The 14,629-nt window shown below is 50.3% G+C and overlaps 2 protein-coding genes across 2 annotated transcripts; one reads left to right on the top strand and one right to left on the bottom strand.

Moving 5' to 3' along the window:
• The first annotated feature begins 119 nt into the window (after positions 1-119).
• psmd8 (proteasome 26S subunit, non-ATPase 8) lies at positions 120-8,338 on the top strand. Its single transcript, XM_088911641.1, has 7 exons — positions 120-260; positions 1,423-1,495; positions 2,706-2,808; positions 3,597-3,762; positions 4,161-4,261; positions 5,122-5,233; positions 6,784-8,338. Exons 1-7 carry the CDS (start codon positions 150-152, stop codon positions 6,919-6,921), a joined length of 804 nt encoding a protein of 267 aa, XP_088767767.1. The 5' UTR covers positions 120-149; the 3' UTR covers positions 6,922-8,338.
• A 640-nt stretch (positions 8,339-8,978) lies between these two features.
• On the bottom strand, positions 8,979-13,700 carry LOC148838624 (uncharacterized). Its single transcript, XM_088909811.1, has 3 exons — positions 12,688-13,700; positions 9,948-11,171; positions 8,979-9,096 (listed from the first exon to the last, which is right to left on the bottom strand). Exons 1-3 carry the CDS (start codon positions 13,698-13,700, stop codon positions 8,979-8,981), a joined length of 2,355 nt encoding a protein of 784 aa, XP_088765937.1.
• Between the last annotated feature and the right edge of the window lie 929 nt (positions 13,701-14,629).

Below are 14,629 nucleotides of genomic sequence, written 5' to 3'. Positions count from 1 at the left end.
CTTACCAAAATGGCGTCCGAAAGCTACCACTGTGTTGATAAGAAATGGATGAGGTTGTCCGGAAGTCGGCATGTTGCCGTAGTAACCAGTCATTTGTCACACTACCGTATTATCCTGCCGCCCGGTGTCGCAAAATTTGCAGAATCACTATGGCGTCGGTTTTGAAAGAGACAGCGAGTCTGTACGAGACTTTGAAATCCGAATGGAACAAGAAGAACCCAGTTGTAAACAAATGTGGCGATATTTTGGCTAAACTGAAGGTAAAGTCCAACGTCTGAAGCGCTTTACGTGTTAAAACTTAGGGCTAGACCGTAGATCTTACTGTGTTGTACAGCTCGGTCGCGTCGGACGGTAAGTGTGGCTTTAGAGTGGCATAGATAGTTTTTGTTTTCTCTAGGTAAACTATAAAAATAAATCTGATTATTTAGTACAGTAACGAGCATTAAATACCATTACGCGTTTTATATCATTGCTATAGACCCAGTATAAGCAAAACCTTTTCACTATTCGGGATTGATTATTATTAGTGGGGGTGACTGTGTCACTCCGGTAGTACAGTTCTTCCATGTAAATTTTGTCATTTGTAACTCGTATTTTCTGGTACGTCTGCGTAAGCCTGCCGACTGTAATTCTGTATTAATTTTGTTAATAGTAGCATGAGCATATAATAACAACGACGTTCACCGAATTCCGGCTTCAGTGGCCGTGTCGTGCAGGCAAGCGAGCAAGACTCCCACTGCACAGCAGTCTGGTCCTCTCCGGGTTTTGTCAGCCGCAGGGCTCGTTAGATCTCGGGCTGGTCGCCTTATTCTGTGTGATCGGCACAGTTTGTAGTCTGGGCAGCGGATAAGCCCTGGACTGGATCCCCAGATCCAGACGCTGGGTGGGATTAGAAGCAGTTGTGCTGTGACTCCTGGCGTGTCTGTGGCCCCGGACAGGACGGTGTAAATGAAGACTTGTAAACACCCGCTACTCAAGCTGCTGGCCTCCCTTCCCTCTGTCTCGTTTACTGTTCCATTCTCCCTCCTCTCCTCACCCCTCTTCCTCCTCTTCACACACCTCTCAACTCCTGTTCAGTTGGATTCAAGGTGCTTTATTGGCATGACCGATGAGTGAAATCAGAGTAAAAACAAATACACTTAACATAAAACACAAATCTAGACCTTCACAGTAAATGTCCTCTCTCTCTCCCCTCTTCCCCTCTCTCGTACTGTGTGTCTGTTGCTCTGTGCTCCCTGCTGGATGTTGTTGCTGTGATTGTCATGGTTTTTTTTATTTGCTGTTGTGTGATGTGCCGTGCACGTTGTCTGGTGTTGTGTATCGCGCTGTGCGCGTCCGGAGAGAACAGGCCGGATGAGAGTCCCAGTGGACACATACTGTACACAGGTACAGATGGCAAATAAACTCCTCTCCTCTCTCCAGATCTCCCTGCTGGAGTTAAACTTCCTGCCCACCTCAGGGACCAAGCTGACCAAGCAGCAGCTCATTCTGGCACGTAAGTACCCCCGTGTACCCCCGCCTCTCGGCTCTCGGGCGGTGCCTGACAGTGGGATTCGGGGTTTCTGGTACAGATGCCAGCTCTGTGGGGGCACAAGCACCTCACATTATTAACACCGGGGCGACGGCATGTTTACTCTGTTCATCTTTGGGAGGATCCTGTAGGCTCGTACGTTTTCAAAGCAAAATGAACTATGGCACTTCTCCTGGGCTCCATATTCAGCTTCTTTGACTTCGTTATGTAGGGATGCAAGGAGCCACAGCACAGTCCAGTGAAGGTTCGGGGGGAGTTTAATTGGAGAGCACTGGGAGAAGACAGACACAAGGCGTGTCCCCCCCCTCCAGTGTCCTGCATTCCAGCAGTGCTACAGGTGTCCAGCCAGGGTCACTCTGTTATTACCTGGAGTAGGTGTTTGAGTGACCAATGCAAAAATTCTTCCACTTTTGGTGCAGTGGCTCTTCCTGATCATTATCCTCCCCCCTTCAGATTTTCCTGAGATGTCTCCTACCACAGCAGGTGTCTGTTTAGAATCCACTCAAGCCAGGTCAGGGGTAATGACCCGTTGCCAGCGCCAGATCTCTGCAGTTCATTGTGTTGCGGCTGGTCTGTCGTTTATTGACTCGCCTTCATGCAGTCATCGGCATAAGTTACATTACGCACTGTAAGTTAATCACAAAATCAAAAGCTGACGTTTGATCAGAAGAGATTGTCTTGCCCTGGACAGCCGTTCAGGAGTTCACAGGACCTACTGTATGTATTCCAGAAATTAATACATTTCTCATTTGGAAAACCAGTCCTACAATAAAACTCCAAACTCCGGTTTCCACAGTAATTTGATTTTGAAAGCATGGATGATCTATAATAATAATTAATAGTCCCTTACACTTGTATCGAGCTGTTGTGGATCTGTCACCGCAAAACTTCTAACAGATCAGCAGATAAATGAAAAGCACGTGATGATAAGTTCTGTGGTCAGTGCTCTGTATTCCTGGAGTCTCTGTTTCACTGGAAATGTAAATGTGTCTCATGTAAGGCACGTGTAATTGTGTTCACCTTCACAGCAGTAAGAAGCCTCCTGAGTGGTAAGGAATGCTTCACTCTTTCTTACCGTGAGGGAAGGTAGCAGAGAAGTGCTTTGTTAATGTGATTGCTTTTCAAGGCAAGGGCCCCCAGTCATCGTGTCCCTGTCTCTCTCTGCCTGTGCCAGGAGATGTGCTGGAGATCGGAGCCCAGTGGAGTATCCTGGACAGGAACATCCCCTCCTTTGAGAGATACATGGCTCAGCTCAAGTGCTACTACTTCGACTACAAGTCAGTTGTTCTGCCTGCCCTCTGCCTGCCCTCTGCCTGCCCTCTGTCCCCCTCTGTCCCCCTCACTCCCTGTCCAGCTCTATCCCTCTCTGTCCCTCTCACTCCCTCTCTACGTGAGAGTGTTTGCCTTGAAATTGCCAGGTCTTTAATCCAGAGCCGGCAGTTACTGGCCTTCCTCTTTGGAAACGCCAGCTGTGTCCGTGTCTTTATGCCTCGGCTCCGGCAGTAATCACCATGCAGGCGGACTGCACGGAGCCCGTGGGAGGGTTGGCGCCGGTCCTGTCCTTCGGACCAGCCCAGGGGCAAACAGTGCAATAGCAGTGTGTTTGGCGACACAGGTGGTTACAGCCATTCGTTCCATGAGCTGCCTGCTCGTGTAAAGGCATTCATTGTCACTGGATACTGACAGAAATAGGTCTTGACAGCACTTCTTTCCTGTCTGAACTCTCCTTTTGTCCCTTTGTCTGTCTTTGCTCTGTTTCTGTCTCTCTGTCCTTGCCTCTGATTACCTGTGTCTCTCTTTATCCCTGCCTGGCCTGTCAGTGGCAGCATGTTTGGTTGTGCCTCTGTTCCGCTGTCTGACTGTATGTGTTCTTCTGCCAGCTCTTGTCTCCTCTCGAAACGCCACCTGCACTGCGTCTGCCCCAGGCCTGTGTATCAGACTGGTGCTGTGTCTCTGTTTTAATTAAATGCTCTGCCTCCCTTCTTCTCCCTCTCTCCTCTTCTCCCGTCCTCCTCTACTTGCGTCTCTCACCCTTCTTTCTGCGTCCTCCCCACCCATCTCCCAGAGAGGAGCTGCCAGAATCGGCCTATAAGCACCAGCTGCTGGGTCTGAACCTGCTGTTCCTGCTGTCCCAGAACCGCGTCTCTGAGTTCCACACCGAGCTGGAGAGGCTGAGCGCCCGAGACATCCAGAGCAACGTCTACATACGGCACCCCGTCTCCCTGGAGCAGGTAGGGTCACCCTCTGCACCTTGTCTCCCTGGAGCAGGTAGTGTCTCCCTCTACACCCCATCTCTCTAGAGCAGGTAGAGTCTCCCTCGTGAGGTTGAATGAGGTATGATGTGAGGTATAAATTAGCTGCTCTCATTGGCTTGATGTACCCATTGGCTTCGTCTAGTTTGTTACTTGTCTCTCTAGAGCAGGTAGTGTCTCACTGGAGCAGCTGCAGTACAGAGAAGCTGAATGCTTTGTGTGTGTGACCCATTTGGCAGTTTGTCTGTTACTGTAACTGTGTCTCTGCTGTGTTCTGCCTGTTCTCTTCCTCTTGCTCCTTCTGTTTGTGTTGTGTGAAAGGGAGATTTGTATACCTCTGGCCTTCATTGATGTCTGTGTTCTTCTGTGTCTGGCAGTATCTGATGGAGGGCAGCTATAATAAAGTATTCCTGGCCAAGGGCAACATCCCCGCTGAGAGCTACACCTTCTTCATAGACATCCTGCTGGACACCATCCGGTGAGAGAGGGAGCAGTGTGGGGAGCTAAATAGAAGATTGTTCATGAGTTTTTGACTATGACTGTCTCTTGTGATACAGATTAACTACAGCTCATTTAGAGATTATTAATGCTGTGTGTAAAAACAGTGCCTGTTTACAAGTTTGGGATCACTGGCTGTATACAAACCGTGTGTGCTGATAGTGTCTGTGTTACAGGGATGAGATCGCAGGCTATATAGAGACTATGTGTACTGACAGTGTCTGTGTTACAGGGATGAGATCGCAGGCTATATAGAGACTATGTGTACTGACAGTGTCTGTGTTACAGGGATGAGATCGCAGGCTATATAGAGACTATGTGTACTGACAGTGTCTGTGTTACAGGGATGAGATCGCAGGCTATATAGAGACTATGTGTACTGACAGTGTCTGTGTTACAGGGATGAGATCGCAGGCTGTATAGAGACTGTGTGTACTGACAGTGTCTGTGTTACAGGGATGAGATCGCTGGCTGTAGAGAGACTGTGTGTGCTGACAGTGTGTTACAGGGATGAGATCGCAGGCTGTAGAGAGCCTGTGTGTACTGACAGTGTCTGTGTTACAGGGATGAGATCGCTGGCTGTATAGAGACTGTGTGTGCTGACAGTGTGTTACAGGGATGAGATCGCTGGCTGTAGAGAGCCTGTGTGTGCTGACAGTGTCTGTGTTACAGGGATGAGATCGCTGGCTGTAGAGAGCCTGTGTGTACTGACAATGTCTGTGTTACAGGGATGAGATCGCTGGCTGTAGAGAGACTGTGTGTGCTGACAGTGTCTGTGTTACAGGGATGAGATCGCTGGCTGTGGAGAGACTGTGTGTGCTGACAGTGTCTGTGTTACAGGGATGAGATCGCTGGCTGTATAGAGAAGGCCTACGAGCAGATCTTGTTCAGTGAGGCCACACGGGTCTTGTTCTTCTCTTCACCCAAGAAGATGACCGACTATGCCAAGAAGGTGGGTATGGTCCCTGGTTATAGTTAGGCTATACCCCAGTCCTCTTTCTGTATTACATTGCTTTGTGAATATACTGTACAATATGTGGTGTGTATTACCTCCTCCACTTACATCATTTTCAGTGTGTTAAACACTGTGTGTGTTAATTATCAGTATCTAGCAGTCTGCAGTGCTTTAACCCCTGTCTCGGTTTTATCAGTATGTAGCAGAGTACAGAGTGTTACAGTTGTCTCAGTGTATTATCAGTATGTTGCAGTGTACAGTGTTAAGCTCTCTATTATCACGATCAAGCAGTGTATTAACCCCTCCCTCTGGGCATAATCATTATCTAGCAGTGTGCAGTGCATTAACCCCTCTCTCTGTGCATATTCAGTATCTAGCAGTGTGTTAAATCCCTCCCTCTGTGCATAATCAGTATCCAGCATTGTGTTAAACCCTTCTCTCTGTGCATTATCAGTATCTAGCAGTGTGCAGTGTTAAACCCCTCCCTCTGTGAATAATCAGTATCTAGCAGTGTGCAGTGCATTAACCTCTCTCTTTGTGCATAATCAGTATCTAGCAGTGTGTTAAACCCCTCTCTCTGTGCATAATCATTATCTAGCAGTGTGCAGTGTGTTAAACCCCTCTCTCTGTGAATAATCATTATCTAGCAGTGTGCAGTGTTAAACCCCTCCCTCTGTGAATAATCAGTATCTAGCAGTGTGCAGTGCATTAACCCCTCTGTGAATAATCATTATCTAGCAGTGTGCAGTGTTAAACCCCTCTCTCTGTGCATAATCATTATCTAGCAGTGTGCAGTGTTAAACCCCTCTCTCTGTGCATAATCATTATCTAGCAGTGTGCAGTGTTAAACCCCTCTCTTTGTACATAATCATTATCTAGCAGTGTGCAGTGTTAAACCCCTCTCTCTGTGCATGATCATTATCTAGCAGTGTGCAGTGTTAAACCCCTCTCTCTGTGCATAATCATTATCTAGCAGTGTGCAGTGTGTTAAACCCCTCTCTCTGTGCATAATCATTATCTAGCAGTGTGCAGTGCATTAACCCCTCTCTCTGTGAATAATCATTATCTAGCAGTGTGCAGTGTTAAACCCCTCTCTCTGTGCATAGTCATTATCTAGCAGTGTGCAGTGTGTTAAACCCCTCCCTCTGTGAATAATCAGTATCTAGCAGTGTGCAGTGCATTAACCTCTCTCTCTGTGAATAATCATTATCTAGCAGTGTGCAGTGTGTTAAACCCCTCCCTCTGTGAATAATCAGTATCTAGCAGTGTGCAGTGCATTAACCCCTCTCTCTGTGAATAATCAGTATCTAGCAGTGTGCAGTGCATTAACCCCTCTCTCTGTGCATAATCAGTATCTAGTGGTGTGCAGTGTGTTAAACCCCTCCCTCTGTGCATTGTCATCAATTTCCCTACAGGATTAATAAAGTATTATCTATCTATCTTGTCAGTATCTAGTGGTGTGCAGTGTGTTAAAGCTCTCTCTCTTCGTAGTCAGTATCCAGCAGTTTACAGTACATTAACTTTCTCCCTGTCCTTTGTTTTCGTAGCGGGGGTGGACCAAGGGCCCGGGGGATTATTACTCCTTCAGCTCCCAGCAGCAGCGCACAGAGGAAGTGTCCATCCCTTCCACAGAGTTGGCACAGCAGGTCATAGAATATGCCCGGCAGCTGGAGATGATCGTGTAGCAGCACCTTGCAGCGTGGGAGAGCAACTGCAGATATACAGACAGACACAGACGCACAGAGACAGACATGCCGAAACGCAGAGATCTATACAGCGATGTGTAGGACATCGCCAGACCCCATAAGTACTTTGTCCATGATAGACGCACACAGGTGGGCAAGTTCACGCACAGAGGGACTGACACGCATGCATTTGTGTGCCTGTGTGTGAGTGTCTGTGTGTGTAATGCAGGTGTAATAAAGACCTTTCTGCAGCAGCCGGCGGTGACACTCTCCTTACTGGACCTCTTCGCTGTTGGCCTGCTGGGCACCCACGTCAGACTCCCGTCAACACTAACATTGTGTTGCGACAGGTGCCTGCCCTCTGAGAGCTGGTCTGGACACAAAGCCAAACACAAAACAGAGCAGACCGGGCACATGAGTTCTTGTGTGACACGCAGGGCCTGACAGCGACGCTCTGCCAGGAAGCTGAGCGCGGCAGGAAGTGTAGGAGGCCTGGCTCCTCTGATTGGAGGGGATGCTCTGTGGCCAGCAGGGCTCTGTGTCTTAATCATTCCAGGATTCCCTGCCACCCTTAAAGAGCTAATGGGGCTGCCACTGGCTGTGCCGTCTGAGCCACAGTCTGAGGCCTTTCTGTGCGGTGGTCTGTTGAGATCTGATCCATTCACAGTGTTCTGGCCTCCTTGTGTGCGTCTGGCAGAGCAGCTTGCGCTGTTCCAGGCTTTTCCGATTTGACTCGTTGTGTGCGGAGTTGGATAGTCTTAACTCTTTGTCTAAAACGAATATGTTGCAGCCTGGCTTATAATTGTGCAACTCGTGAACACGCGGTCAAATCAGCTCTGTAGGGAAAAAGGGCTCGAGTGGTCTGGAGAGTTTGGGAGCTGGTGCCCCCTTGGCCCGTTGGTGTGGGTGCGGAGCTCGTTTCGTCCAGCTCTGGCCCTGGCACCACGCGTCTCGACCCCCCTCTCACTTCCCGGGAGAGTTCCTGGAACGTTTTTTTTTCACCGTCCTTCAGAGGAGGCCTCTGGCACACCCTGCAGCAGCTGCTGGTGCTGTAGTTAACATCCTCGACATTGTTTGTGAGGCAATAACTGTTCAAGCTCGCAGTAAGCTGGGAAATAGAGAGGCCATGACGTCTGTGGACTATACTGTACATCACTGCAAGGAAAGAACTGCTGCTGGCAAAAATGCTTTCATGTAGCTATGCTGTAGTTCTGCATCTGCCCACTAGAGTGTGCTCTGTCAAGGCAACACCATTCCTTGTTCTCGTTTCCTAGCGAGAGGTGAGAACAATGACTGCTGTCCAGTTCTGAGTCTTCATGTGCGTCTGCTCACAAAAAAAGTTGTTTATTCCTGTGACGTGAATTTGACTGTAATATATATGCCAAATAAAAAATAAAACCCCTTTTCCACTTTTGAACAGGTCTTTTCCTTTGGACAGCAGTCAATCTTTATGCAAAAGAATGAAGAGGTTTGAAACCTCTTCAGCATTTGATGAAGAGGTGTTATTGTGAAGATGAAGATGATCAGACTAAGTGTCTTTACAGTGTCTACAGGTCTGATGATGATGGTGTGCTAAAGTGAAGTTACAGATGATGACTTGTGTCTAAGCTCTAAGGCCCCTGACAGGCAATAAACAGATTACGTGTGTCCTTGGCTACCAAAATGAATTTAATTAATAGATTGTACTATTAATTTTAGAATAACACAGAATAAAATGAAAGTTTATTTGATAACATAGCACATTAAAAATAAGCAACAACATATACAGTAACATTTTGGATATTTTAAATTAAAAATGATCTGGTTTTGAGTTTTTTTGTATAATGTTCAAAACGTACATTTTCAGTTGCTATGAATGTAGTGGACAAAATTTGCATTTGACATAGAGAGGAAACGTTTTTTCTAGTTTCTGTGTGATGATGAAGAAAACCAACTGATTTCTGATATGCTGTTTCTTTACAGTATCGCAGAGTTCAATAGTGTTGCCATTGTTTATCTTAAAGTACAGTAAAGACTATGTTTGAGGAAGCGGGCGGTTGCCGGGTGCGTTGTCATGGTTACTGTCCAGTGTCCCCTCCCTCGCTCCGCAGTGTCGCTCTGGCCACCAGTGAAGCTGCTAGTGTTACCGTAGTGACCCACGCTGGCTCACACAGGAAGTTCTGCTGTATTGCCAACCTGAGGGCGGTGAGAGACAGGAAGTGAAATGGATAGAGTGAGACGGAGAGAAGGGGCTGGTGGGAGATTTAGATGTAGCTATGGATTGCAGTTAATTGAAAATGTAATTCATTTTAATCTGTTGTATACAAATCTGAGGTCATGCGTACTGTATCTATCAAGGATAATTCAAGCTTCCTGTTGACTGCTCATCAACCCAACTATATTTTTACCTGCTGAAAAGAGAAGAAAGAAAACAACGTTTCGGCTGTGGAGCCCTATCTTGCTTACACCCGGAGAAGGCTCCACGTCCGAAACGTGTTTTCTTTCTTCTCTTTTCAGCAGGTAAAAATATAGTTGGGTTGATAGGCACTCAACAGGAAGTTTGCATTATCCTTGAAAGATAACAGAAACAGCAGAGGAATAAATCATTACCTGTTTCTTTGCAGCCTACGCACGCTGACGCAGCTGCCCACCTGAACTATATTTTCACCTGTATATATTGAGCAACGTGTGTTCAATTAGCACAGATTCCATACATAATCCTTTAAATTGCTGAAGCTTGTTTTAAATTTTTCTACATGTTAATTTAGTCAAGACAAGCAACTATAGTCAGCTGTTTTGGCCATTATGCTGCTAACATGGAGCAGTCATCAATTACATTTACATGTGCTCTATAAATCATTGTGATTCTTTTTTTTTTGCTTTTGCAGACACCTTCACAGGCAGTGACATACTGTAGTAGTACTGTAGTAGAGTAACCTGTGCTGCTCTGTAGAATGAATACTATAGATAGAGATCAGCTGTGTGTTCCCCTGTAGGTTGAAACAGACTACAGTCCAGGCAGAGACACAGGCAGTTCTCTCTCTCACCACTGGGCGACGTTGTGGGGCAGCGGAGCGTTGGCATGGTGATGGCAGCGAGCCTGGCGTGAGCAGGAGGGGTCAGCGTGGAAGGACGGCCAGCGGCTCTGTGGCCGGCGCGGGGGGTCCGGGGCCGAGGGGCTGGATCTCCTCTCGCTCTCCTCTCTTTCCTCCTCCTCCTCTCCCGTGGGCCTGGGGCAGGAGCAGGGGGCCTGGGGCTGGAGTTTCAGCTCAGCCTGGGTTGAGGGAGCCGTTGCCTGGGCGGGGGTCGGGCCCGGTAGGCCGGAGGACCGAGGGCCGGGGTGTGTGGGCCAGGGCTCCAGAACGTGAAGGTTGTGGGAGGACCGCACTGGGCCCTGGGGCTTCTCCGGCCCCCAGGAAGGGCAGCGGTGGGGGTACGGGGTGGGGGGCAGGTGTCTTACTTGAGGCTGGCGCTGTGGCGCAAGGTCTCCAGACTCGGGCAGCGGGGTGAAATTGCGGCGCTGCACTGTCGCAGCTGGAGGGCTGCTGGCCTCCTGTTTCTCCTCGTTAGAGAACCCTTCCAGCTTGACCGCACTGGCGCCATCCCGGGCGGCTGGGGTCCCCGGGGCTGTCGGTCCCTGTATTTGCGCCGTCACGCCGGTGCTGCTCCTGGGCTGGGATTTCCTGCCCCCTGCTGGCGAGACGCTGCGTTTCTTCTTCGCCTGAGCGGTCCCCGCCCGGCCGCCGCCACTGCTGCTGCTCAGGCGAGCTGCGATTTGTGCCTTTCTCCCTCTCGCCACCTGCCTGACGGCTCCGATCCGCGCGGGGCAGGGCTGGGGTGGCGGCCTGGGCTGCTGGGCATTGTCGTGGGTGGCGCCGCCCTCCTCTCGCGAGATAGGGGTGCTGGAAGTGGGCACTCTGGGGCCAGCGGCCGGTGTGCCCACACTGCTGGGCAAGTGAGAAGTGGAGGATGGTGCAGTTGGTGTCACGGCCTTGTTGCCTCGGGGGTTAGTTGTCAGTTTGGTTGCAGGGGTGATTTCTGCGCTCGGTGCCGGGGCTGTTACGGGCTTGGTGGGTGGGTTGGTTTCTGGGGTGCTTGCGGGGGCAAAGGTTTCCTTCCTCATGGCCCCGGGGGCTCGGTGGGCAGTTCTGGGGGCAGGAGCTCTGACAGCCTCGGAGTACGATGCAGCCCTCATTGCCCGACGTACTGCTGCCTGCACCTCAGACACTGGGGGAGGCGGAACCAGCTGTTGCTGCTGGAGATACCGCAGCCTGAAGACGGGCAGACACAGGGGTCTGACAGTGAGCCAGACAGACACAAGGGTCTGACAGTGAGCCAGACAGACACAGGGGTCTGACAGTGAGCCAGACAGAGACACAGGGGTCTGACAGTGAGCCAGACAGACACAAGGGTCTGACAGTGAGCCAGACAGACACAAGGGTCTGACAGTGAGCCAGACAGAGACACAGGGGTCTGACAGTGAGCCAGACAGACACAGGGGTCTGACAGTGAGCCAGACAGAGACACAGGGGTCTGACAGTGAGCCAGACAGACACAGGGGTCTGACAGTGAGCCAGACAGAGACAAGGGTCTGACATTCACAGACACAGGGGTCTGACAGTGAGCCAGACAGAGACACAGGGGTCTGACAGTGAGCCAGACAGAGACACAGGGGTCTGACAGTGAGCCAGACAGACACAAGGGTCTGACAGTGAGCCAGACAGAGACACAGGGGTCTGACAGTGAGCCAGACAGACACAGGGGTCTGACATTCACAGACACAGGGGTCTGACAGTGAGCCAGACAAACACAGGGGTCTGACAGTGAGCCAGACAGACACAAGGGTCTGACATTCACAGACACAGGGGTCTGACAGTGAGCCAGACAGACACAAGGGTCTGACATTCACAGACACAGGGGTCTGACAGTGAGCCAGACAGACACAGGGGTCTGACATTCACAGACACAGGGGTCTGACAGTGAGCCAGACAGACACAGGGGTCTGACAGTGAGCCAGACAGACACAAGGGTCTGACATTCACAGACACAGGGGTCTGACAGTGAGCCAGACAGAGACAAGGGTCTGACATTCACAGACACAGGGGTCTGACAGTGAGCCAGACAGAGACACAGGGGTCTGACAGTGAGCCAGACAGACATAGGGGTCACAGATCCCACACAGACAGACATAGGGATATAGAGAAAGACAGAGACACAAAGGGTCTGACAGTGAGCCAGACAGAGACACAGGGGTCTAACAGTGAGCCAGACAGACACAGGGGTCTGGCAGTGAGCCAGGCAGAGACACAGGGGTCTGACAGTGAGCCAGACAGACACAGGGGTCTGGCAGTGAGCCAGACAGAGACACAGAGGTCTGACACTCACAGACACAGGGGTCTGACAGTGAGTAAGACAGACACAGGGGTCTGACAGGAGCCAGACAGAGACATGGAGGTCTGACAGTGAGTCAGACAGACACAGGGGTTTGACAGGAGCGAGACACAGAAGTCTGACAGTGAGCCAGACAGAAATACAAAGGTCTGATGCCCAGACAGCAGAGATAGAGGGGCTGACACTCAAACACAGACACGGGCTTGAAAGAGAGTCAGACACACAGACAGAGGGTCAAGGTACAGTATGTCAAACAGTGATGGAGAGCCTGACAGCGAGAGTGCAACAGGCAGTCACACAAAGACAGTCTAAGAGTGACCGAGAAGCAGACAGGAATTGACACACACAGGTCAGAGAAAGAGAAACTGACAGAAATGCCCTGATTGGCAGACAGACCTGGCATCCAGCTGGGCGCGGGTTTTCTCGGACATGACGAAGTTGGGAGGCACTTTCAGTATGGGTATGGAGCTTTTGCTACAGGTACTGCTGCTGTTATTTGTGCTCTTGGGGTTGTTGCTGACACTGCTCCCACTGTCACTGCTAATACTCCAGCTGCTAAAGCTGCTGATACTGCTACTGCTGCTAGTGCTGCTCATACTGCTGCAGCAGGTATTGCTTTCTGGCTGAGCCCCCATACCACCTTGCTGTGAATGCTGGCACTGCACCCATGCGTCTGGCTCTGAGCCAGTAGCACCCTCCAGTTGCTGGGCTGGGGGAACAGAGCGTGCAGAAGGGGGGAAGGTGGAAATTTGGGGTGCTTTGATGTCACATGCCCCTCTCGGACAAACCCCTCTATCCTTATTCTCCTGCTTTGGCTGTGGAGACTTGTCTCCCCCTAGTGTCAGGTGTGTGAGTGACACGTCTTTGCTGGGAGAGGGGTGGGGAAGGGGGACAGGCAGGGCTCTAGATTTCTGCTGTCTCAAGTTAAATTTGAGGGGCAGCAGGGAGGGCTGAGGCTTGGGGGAACCCTGGGGGCCACGGGCAATCTGGGGCACATGGCTATGCCCTGAGGGCGGGGGGGCTGTAGGGAAGAGGGCTGGGGGCTTGTGCTGGTGCTGGGGGCTGTGTCTGGAGTAGATGGGGGGCTGGGGGGGACACAGGGAGGCGCCCATGCCTTGGGAAGGTTTCGGGGTGCCTTTGATAGGGGCGTTTGGTGAGAGGGGGAAGGGGCTCAGTTGGCGTGTCCCCGGGAGCCTCCTCTGGGGTCTGCGGAGAGCCCACCCTGGCTCTTCTCCCGGCTGTGTCTCCCCCCCTGGCGCTCCGTCTGTCTCTCTCTCTCCCCCTGCAGCTCGGCCTCGCTCTCTCCCTCTCTCCCTCTCTCCGGCCCGGCCTCGCTCGCTCTCGTGCTCTCTGTCTCCCTCTGCTGGTGACGGCTGTTCCTGCTGCAGTTCGGACTGACCATTGCCCATCCTCCCTCACTCTGGTCTCCTGCCAGGAAGACCAGCGGCATGAGGTGACTTTTATTACATTGGCTTTTGACTGAAGCCTCCTTAATGGAGGTTCAATCATAATATCCCCTGTACTTTGCTTTGTCCTCTGCATACTCTCAGTTAAGCCCTGCGGTGCCTGTCCTTCTCTCGCTACGCTGTGCTCGATTATGATTGTACTATTATTTGTTTAGATTGATCTTTTTGATTACTGTGTTGTGATACCATGGTGCATTTGCTAACAACGTTAAACTATCATTAATCACAGAAGGTAATGATAAGCATTTGTCAGAGGTGGACAGGGTCACGCAACAATTACTAGAGTAAATCATAGTAAGCTACAGTCATAGTCCCGTGTTTTGTAGCGCACAGAAAGGAGGGCAGTATCAGAAGAAAGCACAGAGCAGAAGCATTCCAGAACTGAGAACAGAAGGCCCTTCTGTACAGAAAGGGCAGTGGGTGTCTGGAACAAGTTGCACAGCTGTCTTTTTGAAGCTGATTTCCTGTGATCTTTAAAGAAATGACTGGACAAGATGTTCAGACTCATAATGTGCCAGCAACTAAATAAACTTGGTGAATCACATTACTCTTGCTTGTAGCCTTAGATGTTCAGTGGAGTTTCTGTAATATGTGTGATATCTCCCGTTATGTCCCAAAGCTCTGGAACTCCGTCCCTAAAGATATCAGACAGTCACCCTCTGTAAACTCCTTCAAATCCAGACTCAAAACCTTCTTCTTTAGAAGAGCCTTTACTTAACTGGTTCTTCAGCTCAGTGGCATAAAACACCCTCAACTTCATTTTCCCCTTAAGTGTTCCTGGACGTTAAGTATTGTTGCACAGAGCCGCAGAATTGAGTTTTACTTAAGAGCCAGGTTAAGGGAAGAGGTCTCCGTGTTGGATACCTGACAGC

The sequence above is a fragment of the Atractosteus spatula genome, chromosome 3, assembly GCF_055471065.1.
Source record: "Atractosteus spatula isolate fAtrSpa1 chromosome 3, fAtrSpa1.hap1, whole genome shotgun sequence".
NCBI classification, from domain to species: Eukaryota; Metazoa; Chordata; class Actinopteri; order Semionotiformes; family Lepisosteidae; genus Atractosteus; species Atractosteus spatula.
The sequence above is the reverse complement of the archived record's forward strand: the minus strand, read 5'-3'. Positions and strand labels throughout refer to the sequence as shown.

Bases quoted from the DNA above. Each gene is read 5' to 3' on its own strand.
- psmd8 (XM_088911641.1), top strand. From the start codon at position 150: ATGGCGTCGGTTTTGAAAGAGACAGCGAGTCTGTACGAGACTTTGAAA. The intron at 2,809-3,596 runs GTCAGTTGTTCT...CCCATCTCCCAG, and splicing joins TGCTACTACTTCGACTACAA to AGAGGAGCTGCCAGAATCGG. The intron at 3,763-4,160 runs GTAGGGTCACCC...TGTGTCTGGCAG, and splicing joins ACCCCGTCTCCCTGGAGCAG to TATCTGATGGAGGGCAGCTA.
- LOC148838624 (XM_088909811.1), bottom strand. From the start codon at position 13,700: ATGGGCAATGGTCAGTCCGAACTGCAGCAGGAACAGCCGTCACCAGCA. The intron at 11,172-12,687 runs GTCTGTCTGCCA...GCCCGTCTTCAG, and splicing joins CGCGCCCAGCTGGATGCCAG to GCTGCGGTATCTCCAGCAGC. The intron at 9,097-9,947 runs GTGAGAGAGAGA...CACCGCCCTCAG, and splicing joins CCCCACAACGTCGCCCAGTG to GTTGGCAATACAGCAGAACT.